Consider the following 20,883-nt stretch of genomic DNA (forward strand, 5'->3'; position numbering starts at 1 on the left):
GGAATGACCATTTTTTGAACAAATAAGAGTACATTTAGTACAACACAATGTTGATTTATCATTTTAAAATGACTAAACTATGTGGTGATGGACAGTGATCTGACAGCACTGTGACAGCGATACTGTTCTTTGCTGCCACACAGTTTCCTCCCGCTGATACAAGTCTGGTACATTGAGATTACACATAACTCGGTCAATGTGTCTGCACTCTGAGATAAGCACAGCGACGTGGACATGTCCCTGCAACACTGCAAAAAAGTCGACCAGACTTATGTACTATATGAGGTAAGGCAGGGTAAAGAAGATAATACTGCATATAGCACACATGTGAATGTAGGTTATGGTGACAAAGACAGTGTTGCATCACAGAGAGCAAACAACTTCGAGTTCCAAGATAGAAAAAGAAAGAATATTAATGTTACCACTAAGTAGGTGAAGTTAATATATAACTAAACATTACCAAAGAAGCAGACATCACTTCTGCTGTGGATAAAATAAAGTCCAACATGTTAACAAATCTTATTTCATGTGATCCAGAAAGACACTATGTCTACTGAATGCTGATATCGAGCGTAATGATGAACCATAAATTATCATGTAGGGGCTGTCATGCTAAGCTCAGGAAGGACTGGTGGTGCCTGTTGTACAGCATCACCAGAGATTAGAAAACCAGCACTCACTCAAAGAACATTCACAAGACCAGTGGTTCCCAAACGTTTTGACTTGTCAACCCTTAGCCAAAATTAGATATTAAACTTTGTCATTACAGGACTGTTCAACCAAAGAGTGGTGATCATTTTCCCTATATGATTTAAACCATTGTTTTGGATTCTGAAGAAGTAGAATTATATTATTATAATTCACAAGAACAAATACGAAGTGATCACAGATTATAAAAAGATTATAAATCTGTAAAAAATAAGTAAAGAAATGTTTTTATCACCTACTTTCTTCTCATGTAAATCATCTCACAACCTTTCAGATTTGTCTCTGTAACTCTAATATGGGAACTGTTGAACTAGAGTAGTATCTATAACTAATGTTATAAGTGTTAATTGCAACAACATTAGAATTACCATCCTGTAGCTGTAGACTGTTGTAACCAAGGCAGTATAGCCATTTCTTCACATTATGCTGACCTTTGACCTTTTGGGTATAAAATAATTTGACTTCATTGTTTCAGACATTTGTGCTCATGAGAATAAGATGTACCAAAAAAACTGAAAACACGATGCCTGCAGCCACAGCCATAATGGAGACATAAAAATGAAGAAACAATTGGATGTTTTAATATAAAAGTGCAAATACAACAGTGAAGAATTGCAAGTTCTTAATTTGTTTTTACTTAAAAGCAGGAAAGTAAGTATCAAAAGTTCCTTTCTCATTATTCTGAATATCGTATCAGAATAATTATTGTTTTTGATGTAATAATGTGAACATCACTTAAATGTTGCAGTCGTTAAAGGTAAGGGGACCTTTTAATTACTTTATAAACGTGACTGATGTGTAGTTTAACATAAAATACATCTAAGTTTAGTTGACTATATTTTTGTATTATTATACTGGTCATGTGGTTGAGGTTTCTATTCTAAAAAAAGGAACATTGCTTGTAACTAAAGCTTTGAATAATGTGGTGGGGTAAAAAGAGCTATATTATAAAGTAATATCAAATGGAACAATTCAAGTAAACAACAAATGATAGAGAATTAACACTGAGTGATTTTCCAGCAGTGATCGGTAACCCACATTATGTCATTCCTCCAAGGTTGCACAGGAGAACTCTCAACCTTCACTCAGCTGAATTGTGTAACATCAGAGGTGAAATGGACTGTAAACCCTTCAGCTTCAGTTCCGTAGCTCAACACAAAACTCACCGCACGTTACACATTAAACAATAGTCTTGTGATTCTCCAGCTGAATTAACGTCGCTCATCGATTCTGGATCATTAAATTAAATTATATATTTTTCATTGTCACGCCAGCGGTGAACTTGAGCGGCATGAATGGCAGCCTCCCCCCGGAAGTGCGTCACATACCGACAGTCACGTGGCTGCTCCGGTACAGCGGGAGGAGGGGGACCCGCGTTACTTCACTCGGTGTCAGCTCCTGCTTCTACCGGCTCATCCACCACGGTTCTCCGGCCCCGGCTGCTCCTCTCACCCCGCCACAACCATGAAGATCTGGACCTCCGAGCACATATTCAAGTGAGTGTTCTGTGAACCCCGGGCCACTCGTGTTAGATTCAGCCTGGTTCACCTGAAGCTTCGGTTTTAATCCGGTGATCAGCCTCGCCACGGGGTTTTAAATGTCTTGTTTTTGAATGAACATCACGTCGTATGAACGGACGCACGAAGAGCATTAGCGTACATTTAATATTTCCATGCGATCAACGTAATAATGGTGAATAGAGAGAGACCGTGCACGATGAGAAATTGCGTAACGAGTCGCTCGAGCCCCCAGCGCGCGACCTTTCCTCTACATCGTGTCGTGTCTGACTGCGTCACCGGGTAACGCCGGTGCGTCGCCCTGGCAACCATCCACCACTACGTTCGACTGGAGAACGTTTTTGAATTAATTATTATATTTTGTCATATTTATGAATTTATCGTGTCAGTGCTGCTGCTGTAGAAGCAAACGTAGCCTGATAATAACACTCAAACACATTTAGTTACACGTAACTGACTCTAAATCTGTGAAATGAATTTGATAATGTTTGAGCATGTGAAATATTATGAGGATTTTAGATTTTTCAGTATGTGCCCGCAGATTCGTTTATTCAATCAATCAAATTTCATCTGAATAGCCCATATTCACAAATCACAGTTTGTCTCAGAGGGCTTTAACAAGGTGCGACATCCTCAACAAGAGTAAGAAACGTAGAAACCTCAGAGAGAGCCACTTGTGATTGATCCTTCTCCCCGGACGGACAGATGTGCAAAAGATGCTGCATGTAACTGAGAATATCAGGAAAATAACAGTATTTACATCATTGACTAGAAGAAACAGTTTGTGTGAATTGAAAGAGTCATGAATGAATTGAGGAGGTCAAGCAGTGTTGCAGTCACAGTCCACGATCAGCTGCCAACACGATTCACGATCTCTGATTTATGGTCCACCATCATGATCCACGATGTGCACTCCTGGATCTGCAAACAATAAATGTGTTCTTTCCGTATCTCAATTTTTCTTTCGATATTGGATAGTTTAAAGCACAGTAAGTTACCTTAAAGTCAGTGTATATATAATATAACTGTGTAAAGTAACTGCAATAACTGTCAGATCAATGCAATGCAGTGAAACGTACTTCTACTTTGTACTTCCAAGTACAGTGTTTTAGTAGCTTTCCTTGTAATTGTAAATATAAAATAATTAAATCCTACAAACGTAGCTAACCATAGATAGTCTGTGTAGTTATTTGTATGAGTTTTTATAGCAGCGTTACAGTCGTTTGTGTTTTTTGGCTTCCCTTCAACAGCCATCCTTGGGAGACAGTGACCAAGGCTGCTATGCAGAAGTATCCAAACCCCATGAATACCAGTGTGATCGGCGTGGATGTTCTGGACAGAGACATTGACAAACAGGGACGCCTCCACAGCAAACGACTGCTCAGCACAGAGTGGGGCCTTCCATCTATAGTGAAATCTGTGAGTGTCAAAATCTATTTTCATAAAAAATTAGAACTGACCGTTAGTCTGGCTTTATAGTTACTAACTTGCTGTAGCAACTTAAGATGCAGACATGTGACTCTGAATGGATAAACACATGACCTGACATGTCAGCTTGTGCTCGTGATAATCTGGCTTGAAATGACTTTGAAAGTCAGACTACTCAACGCCACACGAGAATCCAGTTACAGCCTCAGTCAGTTTCATAGGTAGGTTAATGCTTTCCAGCCTCTGAGCTTGACCTCAACCCGCGGGGCTATTTCTGTCCGTCGGTATCATGGTCGCTGCCGGGAGCCTTTACGAGTTCATGGCTTTGTGCCACGGCTCGTGATGTGCAGGACATGGTAGTGCCATTTCTGTCATTGCAGAGGTTTACCCCATGATGGCATGTGATGTAACTTTCCATCCTCGTGTCAGCAGTAGAGGTCACTACAGGCAGAGCAGTCACTGAGGCACTGTTTCTGCAGCATGTAGTTGAAACTTTCTTTTTTCTTCCACTGTCTGAACACAGTGATAATTAAAGATAATATCCTGTCACTTTATCTTATATAAACATTTGTGGGCTGTTGTTTAGCATTGACCTCTGCTTTCTGTGAATAGCCACCTCTTCATTTCAAGGACAGACTGCGACACAGACTGTCCCAGTGATTGATAGCATATTAACATAACCCTTAATCAGATTGTGCCAAAGCAAATCACCCCTGAGCCTCGGTGTTTGTGTGCGTATAAACTGGATGAAGATAACTTCCTGTGACGTCTGTACTTTTAGCCAAAGACATATAAAAAACATTGACAGCGAAATGCAGCATCGCTTCAGAGTTTAAGTTAGTAGAACAGAGACATCTTTGCATATAGAAGCAATTCAAAAATAATGTGAGGTTTAACAACATCTACAAGAAATATCATACCCCCAGAGGTTGGCCTGAGGAAGCTCAATTGTAAAATACAAACCTGACATTAGTTAAGATGTAATTTCAATATGAATTAAATATAAATAGTTCAGCAAAGACAAGTTTATATATACTTTCATGCAATTCAGCTTTAAGTAAAAAACTGTGTCTCTGTGTTTGTTTCCAGATCATTGGCAACTCACGAACATACACATATGTGCAGGAACACTCGGTTGTGGATCCCAAAGAGAAAAGTTTTGAACTCAAGTCCACAAATGTGAGTATTTATTCAATAACTATCCTCTTTGTTTGGCCTAATGTTGACACTCTTATTGTAAAGTGTGTGACCTCAATATGCTTTGAGTGCAAATATGAATGAAGGTAGTGCAGCTTATCATGGGTGCATTTAAAAAGTCTTCATCTCACCCAGGCTCATTCTACTATACATCAAACACACATTGCTCTGCTACTTTACTCTACTATATGACCTTGATGTCTAAGCAGTTGAAATAGAGTACTAATACACAACATGAGATTATTTTAATCTATTATCACTGCCCAAAGTTACAGCGAGATGTAATTATCAAAGATGGAGATTTTTACACCACATATTCAGACCCTTTCAGTTGTCTACAAAACATGTTCTATTTTGTCAACCCCAAACACCCACAATGCATCTAGATCCATCTTTCGTGACTTTCATCTGACTGAACACAAACATTAAACTTGAGGTATTTTTTGGAATGAAGTCCTGCTTGTTCCTCTGGCTGAGAGCCCATCTCTTGACAGTGAACATGTCTGACAGTTTCAACTGTGGCCTGTGATGAGACACGACATAATGTGTCTTACATTTACTAATTTATGTTTTCTTATATTTCCACCGTAGATCACCTTCACAAACATGGTTTCTGTGGATGAGAAGTTAACATACAAACCTCATCCTGAGGATTCAGAGAAGTAAGTTTTTACTGTTTAGAAATGTAAATATTATGGTGACAAGTTTTTTTTCACACTCAGACCTGTGAGGTTGTTAAAGGCAACTTTTGACAATGATTGCTTTGCTTAATTTATTTTATGATTTTACTCATTTTGCTTGTTATTGTTTATTTTCACCATTTATTGTCAATTTATCAAATTTTGTGTCAGATGCTTTATTTTTTTATTTTGTGCTCGGCCTTTTTAAAAATTGAGTCTCTACCTGTATGTATTTCCAAGTTTTAAAAAAGGTTTCAATAACCCTTCTTCTTTAGAACAATCCTGACTCAGGAGGCCATCATCTCTGTGAAAGGTGTCAGTCTCAGCAGTTACTTGGAGGGAGTCATGGCCAGCACCATCTCAGCGAATGCTGGAAAGGTATGTGACCCCATAAAACTGTATGTTGAGTAAGACCTGTGAAATTTGTCTGGTCTTTTCCAGGTAGTTTCTCAAAGTGTGTTAAACAACAATTCTTCAGGTCCTGCACAATCATTTGTTGTGTCAGGTCATAATTTATCATATTCCTGCCCAATTGTAACACTCACTGATTCCTTTATCAGTGAGTGTTACACTGATTCCTTTATCACCTTTAATCAGTCTGTGAATCCTCAAATTTATCTTTGACCCCAAAGTCGACAACCACTGCTCTTTCTTAAATATCTTCCTTCTATTCAGCTTTATGTTATTCTCTGTTTATCTCCTCCTTTTGACTAAAGCTTAACATTTGTTTTGCAGGGCCGTGAAGCCATGGAGTGGGTAATCAGGCAACTGAATGCAGAAATAGAGGATTTGGCAGCCACAGCACGTGTGATACGAACCCCAATGGCGGCTGCCGTCACTGAGAAATGACACCTGCCTGTTTTCTTACAGATTCTGAGAGAAACTGCATGCCACTACAACAGTTCTCCCTTTGTGATGCTCTGGTGCTGTTATGTTGCTCCGGTTACTTTTGTATGATTTAATTCCTCCATCTGGTATATATTTTACTTTCTACACTAGATATGCGTTTAACAGCATGCAGCATCATGAAGGGATTCTGGGAAAAGGTTTTCTGGAGATGCTGCTTGGCAGGACCGTGGTGATGAGACACTTTGGGTGATGCACTCAGGGATACGTTTTAACAACATTTGATCTGTGTGTGCGGAAACACGTAGCGTCTGCAGAGATGCGTCACTGCTTTGGATGAACTGAAAACATGAAGTGCCAAAGGAGACACATCGCAGCAAATACAAGAAACGTTGCTGGCTTTGTTTCCTCCTGCCATAAAGCCCCAGAATGCCAGGAAGTCGTGCCAGTGGCGTGAACTCTGTATTTACAACAACAGAGAAGAAACACAATTTGTGGTGCAATAAACTGTTATAGAAGTGATGCCGAGGAATGCTCCTGTAAAGATGTGATGGACGAAAACAATGGTGTGTCGAGAGGTGTCAAGTGCAATGCGTGTCAAGGGTTCATGGAATAGCTTCAGGTGTCAGAGGGAACATCAGGTTATATTCAGCCATTGACAGCGAGATGTGGATGAAGTGTTTCGAGGCAGGTTAATTTGTGGCCATCAGTTCAACAATGTTTTCTTGCGGGACCTCAGTAATAACAAGACACTGTACCAGGCATTTACAAAAGCCGGAATATAAACTGTATTTTGTTATGAAGTGTTTATATTAATGGTATTTAAGAGGAATGAAGGGATCAAGGTACTCGCCATATTTATGTTTTGGACGACTTTATGTAGAAAACCTTCCTAAAAGCTGCCGTACAAACAAGTGTAACAGTTAAAATATGTTTTACTGAAGCACATCAACATTGTTCCTCAGTTGTAACTGAATTCCTTCAGCCCGTCCAGTCAGTTAAAGGCTGAGACTTTTGCAGTGACTCTTATTTGCACTTACTAAATGAGAATTTTTTACAAAGAGAAGCTGCTACACATTCTGAGGGAGCTGATCATTTATGAATATTTGGTAATTCTGTTGTATTTCTGTCTCCGTATGACGTAAGGTGGAGGCTTATGTTTCATTTATATATATATATATATATATATATGTGTGTACTGTGACAGGAATATTTATTTAGTTAAACACTTTTCCTTTTTGAAGGAATCAGTTGCGGTTTGAAATGACCACTGAGAAATGTTTAAATGTCATTTAAACATCTTGTCTGTGAAAAAGAAAAGTTCTCACCATCTACAGAATGTGTCAATAAAATAAAAGTATTTTAATAATACTAATATAACTTTGCTAGGAGCTCGTCAAATTAGGTAGAATAAAACAGACTTGGCTGCTGTTGGCTACTGAATGTATTCTGAAAATGAAATGCTCTGTTCTTGAAGTTGTGTTAAATATTTAACATTGAGCGTGCATATTTCTGGATTATTTGTTGTTTTATTTTTCAAGTAGCCTGTGCGAAAAATGTCCAATGCATATGATTCTGCCAAAATCGTAGCTTGATCTCCTTTGTTAGGTTTGGTCAAGAGATGCTCTTTGAATGTATGCATTCCAAAAGTCATTGTCAACTAAAGGGTATGAAGCTATGTTTTCTCTATATATCATCAGAGTCTAAACACTCTAAACCTCCAACTTCATCCAGTGTTACTATTGATTCCATGTAATGTCATTGAGGAAACAAAGGTCAAGTCCTACCTCCATAAAGATCCGGTCCAAAGTTAATATAATGTTGCTCTATTTAATTTACAAGCAGGAAAAGAAACATGTGAAATGAATGGTTAGAATAAAGTTGTTTGAATTACTACCAGTGGCAATCCTTTGTTGTACCAGATTTGTGTGTATTTTTAATCGATCTGTCTTATACATATATATATATATATATTCATCCATCCATCTATCCATATATCTATCTATTCATCAATCCATCTTTCTGTCTATTTATCCATCTGTCTATCCATCTTTCTTTCTATTTATACATCTTTCTTTCTATCTATCCATCATTGTTCTATCTATCTATCTATCCATATATCTATCTATTCATCCATCTCTTTCTATCTATTTATCCATCTATCTATCTATCTATCTATCTATCTATCTATCTATCTATCCATCTTTCATTCTATCTATCCATCTTTCTATCTATCTATCTATCCATCTTTCTATATATCTATCTATCTATCCATCTTTCTATATATCTATCTATCCATCTTTCTTTCTATTTATCCATCTATCTATCCATCTTTCTTTCTATTTATCCATCTATCTATCTATCTATCTATCTATCTAACCATCTTTCTTTCTATTTATCCATCTTTCTATCTATCTATCTAGCCATCTTTCTTTCTATTTATCCATCTATCTATCTATCTATCTATCTATCTATCCATCTTTCTTTCTATTTATCCATCTTTCTATCTATCTATCTAGCCATCCATCCATCCACTCATCTAGCGGTTAAACTGCCGCCATCTAGTGGTTTGGAAGATTTCCTGTGACGTCACAATTCTTCCGTCGATACGGCCAATAGGAGAGCGTTCAGCGCATTCCTTCAGCCAATCAGTGCTCGCGGTATATTTAAAGGCTTTAAACAGGGACGTTTGAAATCAGTCAGAGTCGAGTTCGGGGAAGTGTTAGCTGCTCCTCTCTGTCGGTTGCGCCCACACGCGTTTTAACATTTATATAAACCAACTTTAAAACCTTTGTCCATCTTTGTAGCTGTAAGTCTTAGCGCTGTGTTAGCGGGGTAGTCAACGTTACTGTGGAGGTTAGCTCTTTATTTTTTATAGCCGCTTTCTTTCAACAGGCCGACGTAGCTGCTAGCTAGCTGGAGTAACGTTTCCTGCGGGAGGGCTGCTGCAGCTCGTTTAAGATCTGGTCACATCCCCGGACGCTGGTTTCCCTCGGTCACTGTGCAATAACACTTTGTGGTAAGTCCTGTTAGCTAATTCACTATAATGTTTTGTTCTAGTTTGGTTTTTAAGCTTATGTTAGCTGGGAGCCAGCGTTAGACATGGTAGCCATGTAACAATGGCTAACGCTTATTGTCATGATCGTAGCTTTAAGTGTTTTCGTCTCGTTTCTTTAGTAAAGTACATTTTAAATCAAAAAGAGGCATCAATTATGCGTTAATACTCTTATGTGACTACTTAGCAGCACTATTACCCACTTAACCTATTCCATATGTATCATACTTAAATATTAATTCGCATCTATACTTCTTATTGTGAATTCACAACCATTTATTTATAAATACCATCATATCTTTCCATATTCATACATATTGTATACTGTTGTGAATGTATACCCATTTGTATATGTGTGTATATTTATATATATATATATATATATATATATATATATATATATATATATGCACATGGTTTATGGTTGTATAGGATATTTCTGTTGTGAAAGCTGTATATTATGCACATATTCTATTTCCTCTTTCATTTCTTTTGTCCACATCATTCTGACTTGTGTGATGCTGTAACAAGTGAATTCTTTTTACTCAATTTAAGCTTTGTCAACATAATGTAGCCGGAAACCAGAGGTGCTAAAATGTTTAAACAAACTGAAAATCATTCTGTCTCAGACTTTTTTGAACGTTACTTTGCATCTACTTTTAAATTAAAATTCAACTCTGCTCTTCCTTCCCCCAGAATATGGACGCCTCTGCAAGACTCAAGATGGCAAAAGACATGAAGCTTCAAAGGCCTGAAGCCAAAGTAATGCAAAATGTTCACCTGATCCTCAAACTCAAGTGTTGAGTTTTTACTGTCACTGATTTGGGGTCACTTTTCTGACCTTTACTTGTGTGTAATATAAATATATAAGAGGGCCTTTGAGACCAGAAAACCTTTATAAAGCCAGTGTTTTCATTTGTGTAAGTAAGTACTTTCCCTTTGATTGCAGTTGAGCAGCGAAGGACCAAAGCGGATTCCTGTGTCACAACAGTCGCAGGTGACTCAGATGGCTGTAGTTACACCGACTCCACAGCAGCGGATCCTGGGTGTGTCAAATGGACCTCAGCGTATTCAGCGGCCTGTCAGTCATCAGAAACCTGTGTCTCACATCTCTGTTGCTGTCAAGTCCACAAAGCCCTCTGATCAGAATGTGAACCCCAATAGTAGGAATGTAAATCCTGCATCTCAGCCTAAATCTGGCTCACAGCAAAGCCAGCCAAAGACAAATGTGGTCAAGGTGAAGCAGGAGCTGGTCAAACCACCAGTAGAATCGGCAAAGCTGGAGAAGCCACAGAGTAAGCATAATGTCAAATTGAACATAATTATGTGTGTTTCTCTTTTGGCTCCTAAAATATCTTTTTCTTCTTTTTGTTAGACAAACCTGCCCTGAAAGAATCTGGAGATGTCTCAGCATCAAAGTATGTGTGAGTTAATGTGTTTTTTTTGTTGTTGTTTGTTTTTTTACACCATCTTTTAGAAAAATTACAAGTTTTGGTGCTGTTATGTGGAACTCTGCCATTTCTGCTCACACAGAAAGCGATGGAGCTTGGAAAATTTCGACATTGGTCGTCCTTTAGGAAAGGGTAAATTTGGCAACGTCTACCTGGCAAGAGAGCGACAGAGTAAGTTCATCTTGGCCCTGAAGGTGCTCTTTAAGAAGCAGCTGGAGAAGGCTGGGGTGGAACACCAACTGAGGAGGGAAGTGGAGATCCAGTCTCACCTCAGGTAAGCTGATTGTGTGATTGGTTGTTTGAAGTCATCAACATTATTCAATTTCAAATCTCTTTGAATTTGATTGCTGATACTATGTTATAATTAGGTTACTGTGGTGTCCCTTAATGCCAAAATGGAGCCTAGTAACATTGATCTGCAGACTTAGTCAAAAAGTGGGAGCATATGGAGGTAACATGTACAATATACCATGACGCCTTCAAGTGTTCCACAAAAGTTAGGCTTCCAAAATGGGGCCCGCAATGAAATCGTGACCATAGGGGTCAGGTACACAGCCAGCCAAGTGTGTTTTGGTGATGCCATAAATATAAAGATGAAAGTGCAACACATGCAATGATGCAGGGAGCAAAATGTGTCCGTAAAGAAATTGTCTTCCAATACTGATTAAAAACAGTCATTCCTGTTAACCACTCTTGAGCACCAGAGTGAACAATGTTTACCTCATAGCGCAGTGGTCTAACAGTAAACTGATGCTTTACATGTCACTGGCTAAAATAAATGCTCATTGACCACTAGTTCTGCTCCATTTGGAGCTGTCGACAAGCCAAGTGTCACATTGCAGAAAAGTCTGGGATAAAGTCTCTGAACAATTTTCATATTGAAATCCTCACAGTGAACTTTTCGATGGGTTATCATCTATGAATCAGCTTCTGAGGCATTAGCCACTGGTTTGCTCTTTTGTTATCTTGGTTGGGTATTTCAAAACTATTTCTCAAAACAATCCTCTGCATCGGCGTCCTGCAGGCACCCCAATATCTTGCGTCTCTATGGCTACTTCCATGACACTTCGCGAGTGTATCTCATCCTCGAGTTTGCACCCAGAGGAGAACTATACGGTGAGCTGCAGCGCTGTGGAAACTTTCCCGAGGACAGAAGTGCCACGGTGAGTCTGCCAATTTAACACTTTTGACCTTTGTTGTCAATTGAGTATTTGACATCACCAACTGAATTGTGTGTATATATTACATTTACTGAGCGTATGAAAGTTTTTGGATGGTGTATATAAACTCCATAGACATGTTGGTGTTTAGTGTCCTTTTCTTGAGTTTATGTAGAGTTACTAATACAATTCTGTCAGAGAAAGTGTGATGCACATTGTGATCACCATGTTTTTTCCTTATGTGTCATTCTAGTACATCATGGAGCTGGCAGATGCCCTCAACTATTGCCACACCAAGAAGGTGATCCACAGGGACATCAAACCAGAGAACCTGTTACTGGGAGCAAATGGGGAGCTAAAGATTGCAGATTTTGGCTGGTCTGTTCACACACCCTCCTCCAGGTATCCTCATCCTTTTCTTTTATGAAATATTCAATTTGAGATTTGTAATGAACTTGTTGGTTGACTTCACTGTTGGTGCCTCAGGCTTGACGTTTCTGTGATTAACATTTTGCCGACATCAGATCTCACAAACTAATGACAAACTGCCTTATTTTATAATTCGCTCATTCCTTGTTCAGGAGGTCCACCCTCTGTGGAACACTGGACTACTTGCCTCCAGAGATGATTGAGGGAAAAACCCACGATGAAAAGGTGGACTTGTGGAGCCTGGGTGTCCTCTGCTACGAGTTCCTGGTTGGAAAACCCCCCTTTGAAACGAAAAGTCACGAAGAGACTTACCGCAAGATATCAAGAGTAAGCTAAGATGAACAGACACACCAACAGCTGACACACATTGTTTTAGCATCTTTTAAATACAGCGCCAAACAAGTATTTGCTATATAATGTGAGAAATACAGTTGAAGTGAAACTACATTAAGATGAGCTGTAGCTGTGTCTCACTTAAAGACAATGTGCCATGTGCTCCTATTCATTTAATGCTTGCTGGTCTTTACAAAATCTTTTCACGGTAGTAATGATGTGAAACCTTTCTGAAACATAGTATTTGAACAGAAACATTGTACAACCTTTCTAATTGGTTTAATAATTTGTTTGTGAAATGCTGTTCAAAGGTTATGTCATGACGAACATGTCCTCTGTATTATTTTACACAACGTCAGTGTAGACAGACAGGACTCACAACAGCAGCACTGCAGGATCAATGCTATCCAGCAGTTCAGTTAACTAGCCATAACATACTGGTGAAGTAAGCATGTAGGCCGACGGCTCAAGCCCACTTTCCTGTCTTCATCTTACAGGTGGAGTACACATACCCTGCACATTTCAATATCAGTGATGGAGCCAAACACCTGGTTGCCCAGCTGTTGAAGCACAACCCCATGCACAGACTGCCCATCCAGGGCGTCCTGACCCACCCCTGGGTTGTCGAATGCTCAACCAAGAAGCCCACGACTCTGAACAACGAAGAACCCAGTCAATGAGCCTCTTTTGTGTTGTCAGTGACTGGCTGGTGCACTGTGCAGCTGATTGGAAGGATCTGCTTGTACTCCCACTACATGACTTTCACATCACTACGTGGCTTTTTTTGTCAGCAGACCTTTTGAGCCATCTAGTTTTACCTTCTCCTTGTGAGTGTCCTTGTCTTACTAATGGCATCTGTTGCCTGTAAATATTTCACTGTTTTTGTACAATTATGAAATTTTATTGATTGTTTCTAAAAAGCTATTACTTGAAATAAAAAATATACTACTGATCATCTTGCAATAGAATCATACCAGCCTCAATGCCCATCAACACTCACAATGTGAAAACATTACCAGCCTCACTGTTGCAACTGGTGATTAATAGTAATAATATTTTTTTGTAATTAAGCTGTGTGTGTATGTATGTATGTATGTGTGTATATATATACACATACACACACTGCTTTATATCTGTTATTGAAAGTTATGTGTTTATCAGCAGCGACAGGCTTGGTTCCTTTGTTTTTACACTGTGTGTGGTTCTGTCAGGTGTCCTGCACTGAATGTCAGACTAAAAATCAAACAGGCTCCTCATGTCTAGAAATGGGACACAGCTGATTTTATGCTCTGAGATGGAGGTTTGATTAAAGTCTCTAGTATTGACAGATTTCCTGCTGAATCCAATTTTATGTGATGTCGCCCCCCCCGCCCAAAAGTGCTTGTTATAGCGAGAACTACCAAAGAGGCAAGTTCGGGCAGGTCTGATTTTGTCAGAACCGTACAAGGTGCAGATAAAATCCAGACGATGGCTTTGCTCTGACTCAGGAACACTGGGGTCTTACATCACAGTGTAAAGATACTGAGCGCTGATGGGTCTGAACATTGACGTGTTGCAGTGACTGGTGTCATTTCATTCCAAGATGGTCTCTAGTTTGCTTCCTTGTTTTGTTTGTTTTCAACAGAGTTTAATGTTGTGAAGCTGAAGTCAGGATGATGCAGTGATTTCACAGACAGGTTCAAATGGAGCTGCTTTTATCAAGCCTCGGTGAAAAGCAGCCAGCAGAGGGCGCCAGGATACCACAGTTTGAGAACAAGTATGTTGCAGATTATAGGTAGAAATTATGCCACTGTCACTGTAAATAATCTGTGAAAGCATTGACTTCCTGTGTCAATAAAATGTCAATGTAATTGAATTAGCATTTTATTTATGTTTGTTTGACAGTCTTAATGTCACCGGTAAATGTTGACAGAATTCCTGCTTCAATAAAATGTGGAAATGTAATTTAGTATTTTGTGTTTTGTAGGCTGATGTGCCAAAGTTGCCTTGACTTTAATTCTTAAATAATATGGGAATAAAGCATTTTATATATATGATATGCACCATACAATGCTATACTAATAATGAGGGGGCTTTTATCTGCATAATTTTAAGTGCAAACTAAAACCTCTGTCAAAATCGATGAACCTGTACAAATGGGAAGAGGTTTTCCAAATAATTCTTAGAATTCAGTCTAACTGTGTCATTGGTGAGCGAGTAAGGTGCTAAATCAAAGAAACATCGTCTCACCAGAGGCACAAAGTAAAACTACATCTGTAATGTGAACAGGCCCGGTCACGAGACTTGTATGTTAATGTGAATTCTGTGAAACAAGCACACAGACACTGAACTCGTGCCTCACAGCCCAGCAGATGTCCCCACGAGGTAACAATACTTATATTTTGAGTTGTTTGTGCAGATTTGAATGAAAATACTCTACAGTGACCTGCATTGCACATTGTCCAGCTTTGGTCAGTTTTGATGCTCTCTGTTTGAAGCAATCTCTCTCCTGTCCAATAGGTGGCACCCCAGACGTAATAATTCGTCAAACTGTCTTGAAGGTGAGTAATGGAGGAGCACCATTTTATGAATGGTTTATTTATAACAAAAGTCCTGTTTTAGTCTAGAACACTCGATCCAAATGTATTTGTTGATGCCAATAGCCTTTATATTGTGTTGTGTTGCTTGATGAGAGTGACTGAAGAGTGATGCGCTTCCTCAGTAAAATGGCTGCAGGCTGTCAGATGTAGATTATTTAGCAAAATAGAAAAGCAAAATGTTGTGCTTGTGCAGCTCAACGCTTATTCCCTCGATCACATTAAAAATACCTCATCATATTCTTTGTTTCCTGCAGTTTCCCTGCATTTGAACCGTTCCTTGGACTCCATTACGCTTTTAAGCTTGATCATCCTATGCACCAGGTTACTCTGTGCATCAGCAGCTGGAGATGAGGCCTGACGGGGAATAAACTTTGTCTCCAGATGTGTGAGCAGAAAATCAACACGGTGGATGAACAGGTCGACCATAAGGCCGGATGCAGGCCTGCAGCACAACATCTGGCGAGGTGATCTTTTCATTTTCGAGTCTGCATGAATGTCTGAAACGCATGCTTTGAATTTCTCTGCACACAAAACGGGAGAATGCGCAGAATAACGAAAATTTAGTAGGAATAAAATATATATCCGTGTCGACCCCCACTCTCAGAAAGCGAGACACGTGGGCTACATATGTTTGTCTAAGACCCCCTGCAGGGGCCTCTGTCGTTTATTTACCAAAAAATATGAATGCGACTATTTTCTCCAACTTTTTTTGATCTTTTATTATAGAGAAAAAAAAATACATGTTCTGACCGTTTTTCGTTTTACATAAGACCACACACATTTTTACAATATAATTTCACTTATTTCTTTATTCTTTAATATTAATATCACGATATATGATAACGACTTTGAGATATACATTCCATCTTTTTGAAACCACAATAACACACTACACATACGGTTTTATAACATTTCCACAGGACCCATTGGATTGCACAGAATGAAAAATGTCTGTAAGCACATTTTCCACTTTAATGATATCTCTTTTTTTTTGTTAGATTTTCATACACCGAATTGTCCAGACAGAAGTCTTTCAAATTAATTTCAGAAACAGGCCATGTGTATTTTTTAAAAAGACAATGAATTTATTTTTGGAATTGAGTGTGCAGGATTTCAATAATTTGAGGTCCCCATCTCGCTGAAGTGTTGGCCAGGGTGTGGGGGCTTGGGTGTTTGAAGGTGAAGTAGCTAAAAAGAAATTATTTCCGATTCAAAGGCCAATTAATACATTAAATATTCTGGAGGGAAAACACCAAAGCATTAACACTTTCACACAGAAGAATCGAAATTTAGAGGATTATTTTAAGATGTCCACTGCAGTTTCATTTTGTGTGTCTGAAATATCATACATTCAATGCATAGTTTGTATAGCTGCTGTACTATCTGCTATTCTGCATTAACCGTGTTATGTCTTTAGTCAAACTGCTGGGGGGGGGGAGTCCAATTTCCTCATTTAAGAACAAAACTTCACTATTCTTTTTATTTAAAAATTCTCTATATGCATTCATGTGTTTTCTGCTGCTGGTTATTGCCATTTTTGTTATTTTCCTACCTTTCTTTTGTGGACTTGAACCGCACTCGTGCCAGTGATGGTCATATTATTTTAATTACCTTGAAGAAAGTGGCGTTTTTCTCTTTTGTTTTATTGAAATGAACTTATCTTAAATCACATTAAACCGTCATTGAACGTCCGTCTATCACAAGCATTACATGAGGTGAAGTCTCGTGTGGGGAAGCACCACAAGAGCGACGAAGAGACGAACTGCCCTTTTTGCCATTTTGTTTAAGGTCAATATTGTAAACGTTCACTCCACTGGAAAATAGTTATATTCTCGTTCGCATATTTATACAACATGTATTGTCCATATAGTGTGTTGTGGATGTATTGGATGTCCTAACTGCCGCCGGTTTTGTGTGTTTGTGTCTGTGCGTGCGTGTGTGTACACGTTTGTGTACGTGTGAGTGTGTGCGCATTTTTTTCTGATGTGATGCAAGACTTAATGAGTGTGCGCTTTTACGCATGGATTAAGCAGAGGGGCTGCGTTTGCGGGGAAGTTGTGTGTTTTATTATCATCGTTATTTCTTATTTTTTCACTAAATGGGGTTTTGCGGTTAACATTTAGTCCCAGCGATGTGTCTACTCCTCTACGTTGTCTCTGAAAGCCTCTATGAGCCCCTCCATCGAGTGGATGAAACCAGATATGCTGCATATACCTCCTATTACAAAGATGGAGACGTCAAAGAAAACCTGGTGCCACAGCAGCTTTCTCCATAAAAGCTTGAGGTGGAAGAGGCTGGGAAGCAGAAAGCAAAGGCCCGCGCCTGTCAGGCTGCCGGTGAGGCCCATGAGGAGGGCGAAGTGTGGCACATAGATCGCCATGAGCAAGGTGAACACAACAAGGATACAGCGGAGAGAGAGTCCCCAGGATTTTAAGCGTCCATCGCCCCCGTAGCAATCTGGGAAGAACGCGCGTCCCCCATCCTGGAAAAACGATTTCTCCAGCACCTCGACGGCTGCGAAAAACGGCAACGGATACGACAGCAAAGCTTTGGCCACGAGGAAGAGGTTGACGACAGCACGGATGGTTGGGGGCAGGTTGTCTGTGATGACCTCCTTGGTTTCGTCTGCCCAGGTCAGGTAGGCCACGAGGGCGAACAGGCCCTTGAGGATGCAGGCAGCGATGTGAGTCCAGTTCATCATGCAGTGGAACTCGCTGGGTTTATTCATGTTCCCCTCCAGAGACGGCAGGAAGATCTGCGACGTGTAGCTGAACACGATAATCCCAATGGAGATGGGGAACTTCTTGACATCGATGTAGAACTTGACCTTGTCCCAGGCCCAGTCCCTGGCCCTGGAGAGGCAGTAGGCTATCACCAGGACGTTGATGACGAAGTGGGCCATCGTGCACAGCAAGCTGAACTTGGAGACGGCTTTCAGGTTCTTGAGGAAGGCGCAGGGGAGCAGGGCGGCGGTGGCTATGATGGCCCACGACTTCTGGGATATTGGCATGTTGGGGAAGCTGTTGTACATGAGATTGCCGCTGACCACCACGTACAGGATGCAAGTCATCACCAGCTCTATGATCTGGGCTACATTCACGACATGGCCTCCTAAAGACGGGAATCTGGGCGCGCAGCAGGCGTTGGCAATGTCCACATAGGAGTCCCTCACACGGACGAGCTGCCCGTCTTCGTCCTCCTCGTACAGGCAGGCAATGAGGATTTTCCCCGTGTAACAGCACACTACGGCGGCGAAAATAATGAGAAACAGTCCGAGGTATCCTCCGTGCAGGATGGCGTAGGGCAACCCCAGAACAAACATCCCCTGGAAGGAAGACACATTGTGAATGGGTTAAATTATTTGGGTGTAATCAATAATCAATAATGTTGTGAACATATAGTCGTATTCATTATTCTTTAATCGGTCTGAACAGGATCATATTTGAAGATGGGCTCTGGTCTGTCTGACTCTTGAATGGATGTCACTCCCGTTTTCATATTGTGGGTTTTCCACTTTGCTTTGAGCGCATCCACCCGCCTCTGACGTCAGCACGAGCTGGAGGAGACACACTCTGACGTCACGGTGACTGCCGTGACCGCCGCCGTGATAAAGCATGAACAGGATTGCGCCTCTGGATTTTTTTGTCGCATTGCCCGCAGACCCGGACTCTGGAGTAGATCTTCGCACTTTAAGTGTTGACCGCAGAGAAGCTGTGCGCACACACACAAACCTTCGTGCGTAATTGTAGCTTGGATACAGAAATTTATCTTTTTCTTGTATCTATCTGCAAATTACTGGAAAGAAAATAAAGGAATATATGAAACTAGTTGCATTCTGTGATATGAGAGATAAACATCTATCTCCACATATTTGATGTTTCTGCTCTTTATTTTGGGTTTAATGCTAAAGGCACCCGAATTAAAGAAATATAAAGACAATGCTTTGAATTTTTTTTTTTTGCATGATGGCATCTTTTTCCTTATCAATGTATTGAATCGGGTGAGGTGACATTGGACATCACTATACAGACAAAGAATGTGTGTGTGTGTGTGTGTGTTGAAGGATGGAGGGGGGGGCGTGTGGCACCTCTTTTTTCAGCGCATCGTTATTTCTTAGCTGTTTTAAAATCTCATCAAAATGCATCAAAATATAAGTTTGATACCAATAATAAGTTTAGTGTACAACAAAAACTGAATCTACCGAACAAAAAGTCTGCGTATTTTACCAGACATAATTATTTCACCATTATCAGACCCAGTAACTTGATGAAGTTGCTCTAAGGGGACAGAATCTGGAGGTTTTTGTTTCGTATATTTATGCTGTCGCAGGTGCGCTGTATATATCTGGAATTTCACTGCTGCTCCGGGGGCGAGTCAGCCAATTAGAATCGAAGCCGCCCGGTTATTCTCCACGAAGTGCGTCTTTACCTGGATTGCATTCGTGACGTTCCAGCCCGCCTCCCAAGCGGTGATTTTTGGTCTGACTTCGGTCAACTCGTTCGTCGGACCCCCGTCCTTTGAGCCTGAGCGCGATGGACCGGTGCCTTCCCTCTGGTAGTGGCTGTCCCCCTCCATCGCGCCCCCTTCTCCACTCGGCTCTCCCCCCATCTCATCGGACGACAAAATGTCCATCTGCATGCCTTGCCGGTGGTCGTAGTCCAGGTCGTCGCAGGCGGCGAAGCCCAGCGCCTCCTCGTTGGTGGCGGCCTGGAAGCCCATCCTGGCGAACATGCCGCTCACCTTCGCCTGGGATTTGTTGGACACAGTCGTGGCTGCGTTTGACAGTTTATTGGAAAGCTTGCCTCTGATTAATGTCGCCATTTTTGTGCTCTTCTTCCGACTCGTAACTATCTGCTGCTTAATTGGTGTATTTTTTTCTTCTTCAGTCGGTAAAAAATTGAGGCTACTTCAAGTTGCTGCTCTTGATTCTCTACATTAGATAAAGCCACGAGAAAAAAGAGTTGAGCGTCAAGACACCGGTGGTTTTCAGTTGCTATCTCCACTTCTGGTTCAGTGCGCGCCTGCTGCTGCTCCTGATTATCCCCAGGTTCATGTCACCTTCAGACGACGCCGCTCCGTCTCTGCATCCTGGCACCGCGCTCTGATACTCGACGCGTAGCGCACCTTTTTCAGTCTCTGAGGCAGTTCAGCGGTGTGCGCAAAAGCTTTACGCACGAGCAAGGGCAAGCCACCGGTCTCCTTCTGACCTGTAATATCGTTTTCTTTTGGGGTTTAAGGTGGCACGCAGCCTTTCCTGGAGTCGGTTGTAGGTTTTCAGGTGCCTTTACTGATGCCAATGCGGTACCGTGGAGCCCAGGGGGGGATAGGAGGAGGAGACACGTGTCCTCACCAGCCTGCCAATGCAACGCACGTCTCCAGCCCTCCCAGTGCCCCACCAGGAGAAAACGGGAGAGATTTGCTGCATTTCTAGGGGAGGTGCTTGTGTACCCCCACCACCACCCCTCCAAACCCATAATCTATAATACCTCATCCGGACATC

General features: G+C 40.8%; 3 protein-coding genes across 4 annotated transcripts; 2 read left to right on the forward strand and 1 right to left on the reverse strand.

Annotated features, from left to right (window-relative positions):
- Positions 1-2,033: 2,033 nt before the first annotated feature.
- LOC109635353 (PRELI domain containing protein 3B-like) lies at positions 2,034-8,270 on the forward strand. The gene is made up of 6 exons (XM_020096494.2): positions 2,034-2,204; positions 3,476-3,644; positions 4,743-4,832; positions 5,442-5,512; positions 5,806-5,908; positions 6,266-8,270. The coding sequence occupies exons 1-6, from the start codon at positions 2,173-2,175 to the stop codon at positions 6,377-6,379; spliced, it is 579 nt and encodes a 192-aa protein (XP_019952053.2). The 5' UTR covers positions 2,034-2,172; the 3' UTR covers positions 6,380-8,270.
- Positions 8,271-9,049: 779 nt separating this feature from the next.
- aurka (aurora kinase A) lies at positions 9,050-14,748 on the forward strand. Of its 2 annotated transcripts, XM_020096872.2 has the most exons (10): positions 9,050-9,185; positions 9,272-9,395; positions 10,128-10,193; positions 10,381-10,726; positions 10,807-10,855; positions 10,965-11,156; positions 11,907-12,045; positions 12,296-12,444; positions 12,624-12,798; positions 13,302-14,748. In XM_020096872.2, exons 3-10 carry the CDS (start codon positions 10,131-10,133, stop codon positions 13,482-13,484), a joined length of 1,296 nt encoding a protein of 431 aa, XP_019952431.2. In that variant the 5' UTR covers positions 9,050-9,185; positions 9,272-9,395; positions 10,128-10,130; the 3' UTR covers positions 13,485-14,748. The 2 variants fall into 2 exon arrangements, with proteins under 2 accessions (XP_019952431.2, XP_019952432.2); XM_020096873.2 differs by having other exon boundaries at positions 9,054-9,395; positions 10,807-10,849.
- Positions 14,749-16,172: 1,424 nt separating this feature from the next.
- On the reverse strand, positions 16,173-20,745 carry slc32a1 (solute carrier family 32 member 1). The gene is made up of 2 exons (XM_020096498.2): positions 19,812-20,745; positions 16,173-18,708 (listed from the first exon to the last, which is right to left on the reverse strand). The coding sequence occupies exons 1-2, from the start codon at positions 20,202-20,204 to the stop codon at positions 17,521-17,523; spliced, it is 1,581 nt and encodes a 526-aa protein (XP_019952057.1). The 5' UTR covers positions 20,205-20,745; the 3' UTR covers positions 16,173-17,520.
- Between the last annotated feature and the right edge of the window lie 138 nt (positions 20,746-20,883).

This window comes from Paralichthys olivaceus, chromosome 2, assembly GCF_024713975.1.
Source record: "Paralichthys olivaceus isolate ysfri-2021 chromosome 2, ASM2471397v2, whole genome shotgun sequence".
Taxonomy (NCBI): domain Eukaryota; kingdom Metazoa; phylum Chordata; class Actinopteri; order Pleuronectiformes; family Paralichthyidae; genus Paralichthys; species Paralichthys olivaceus.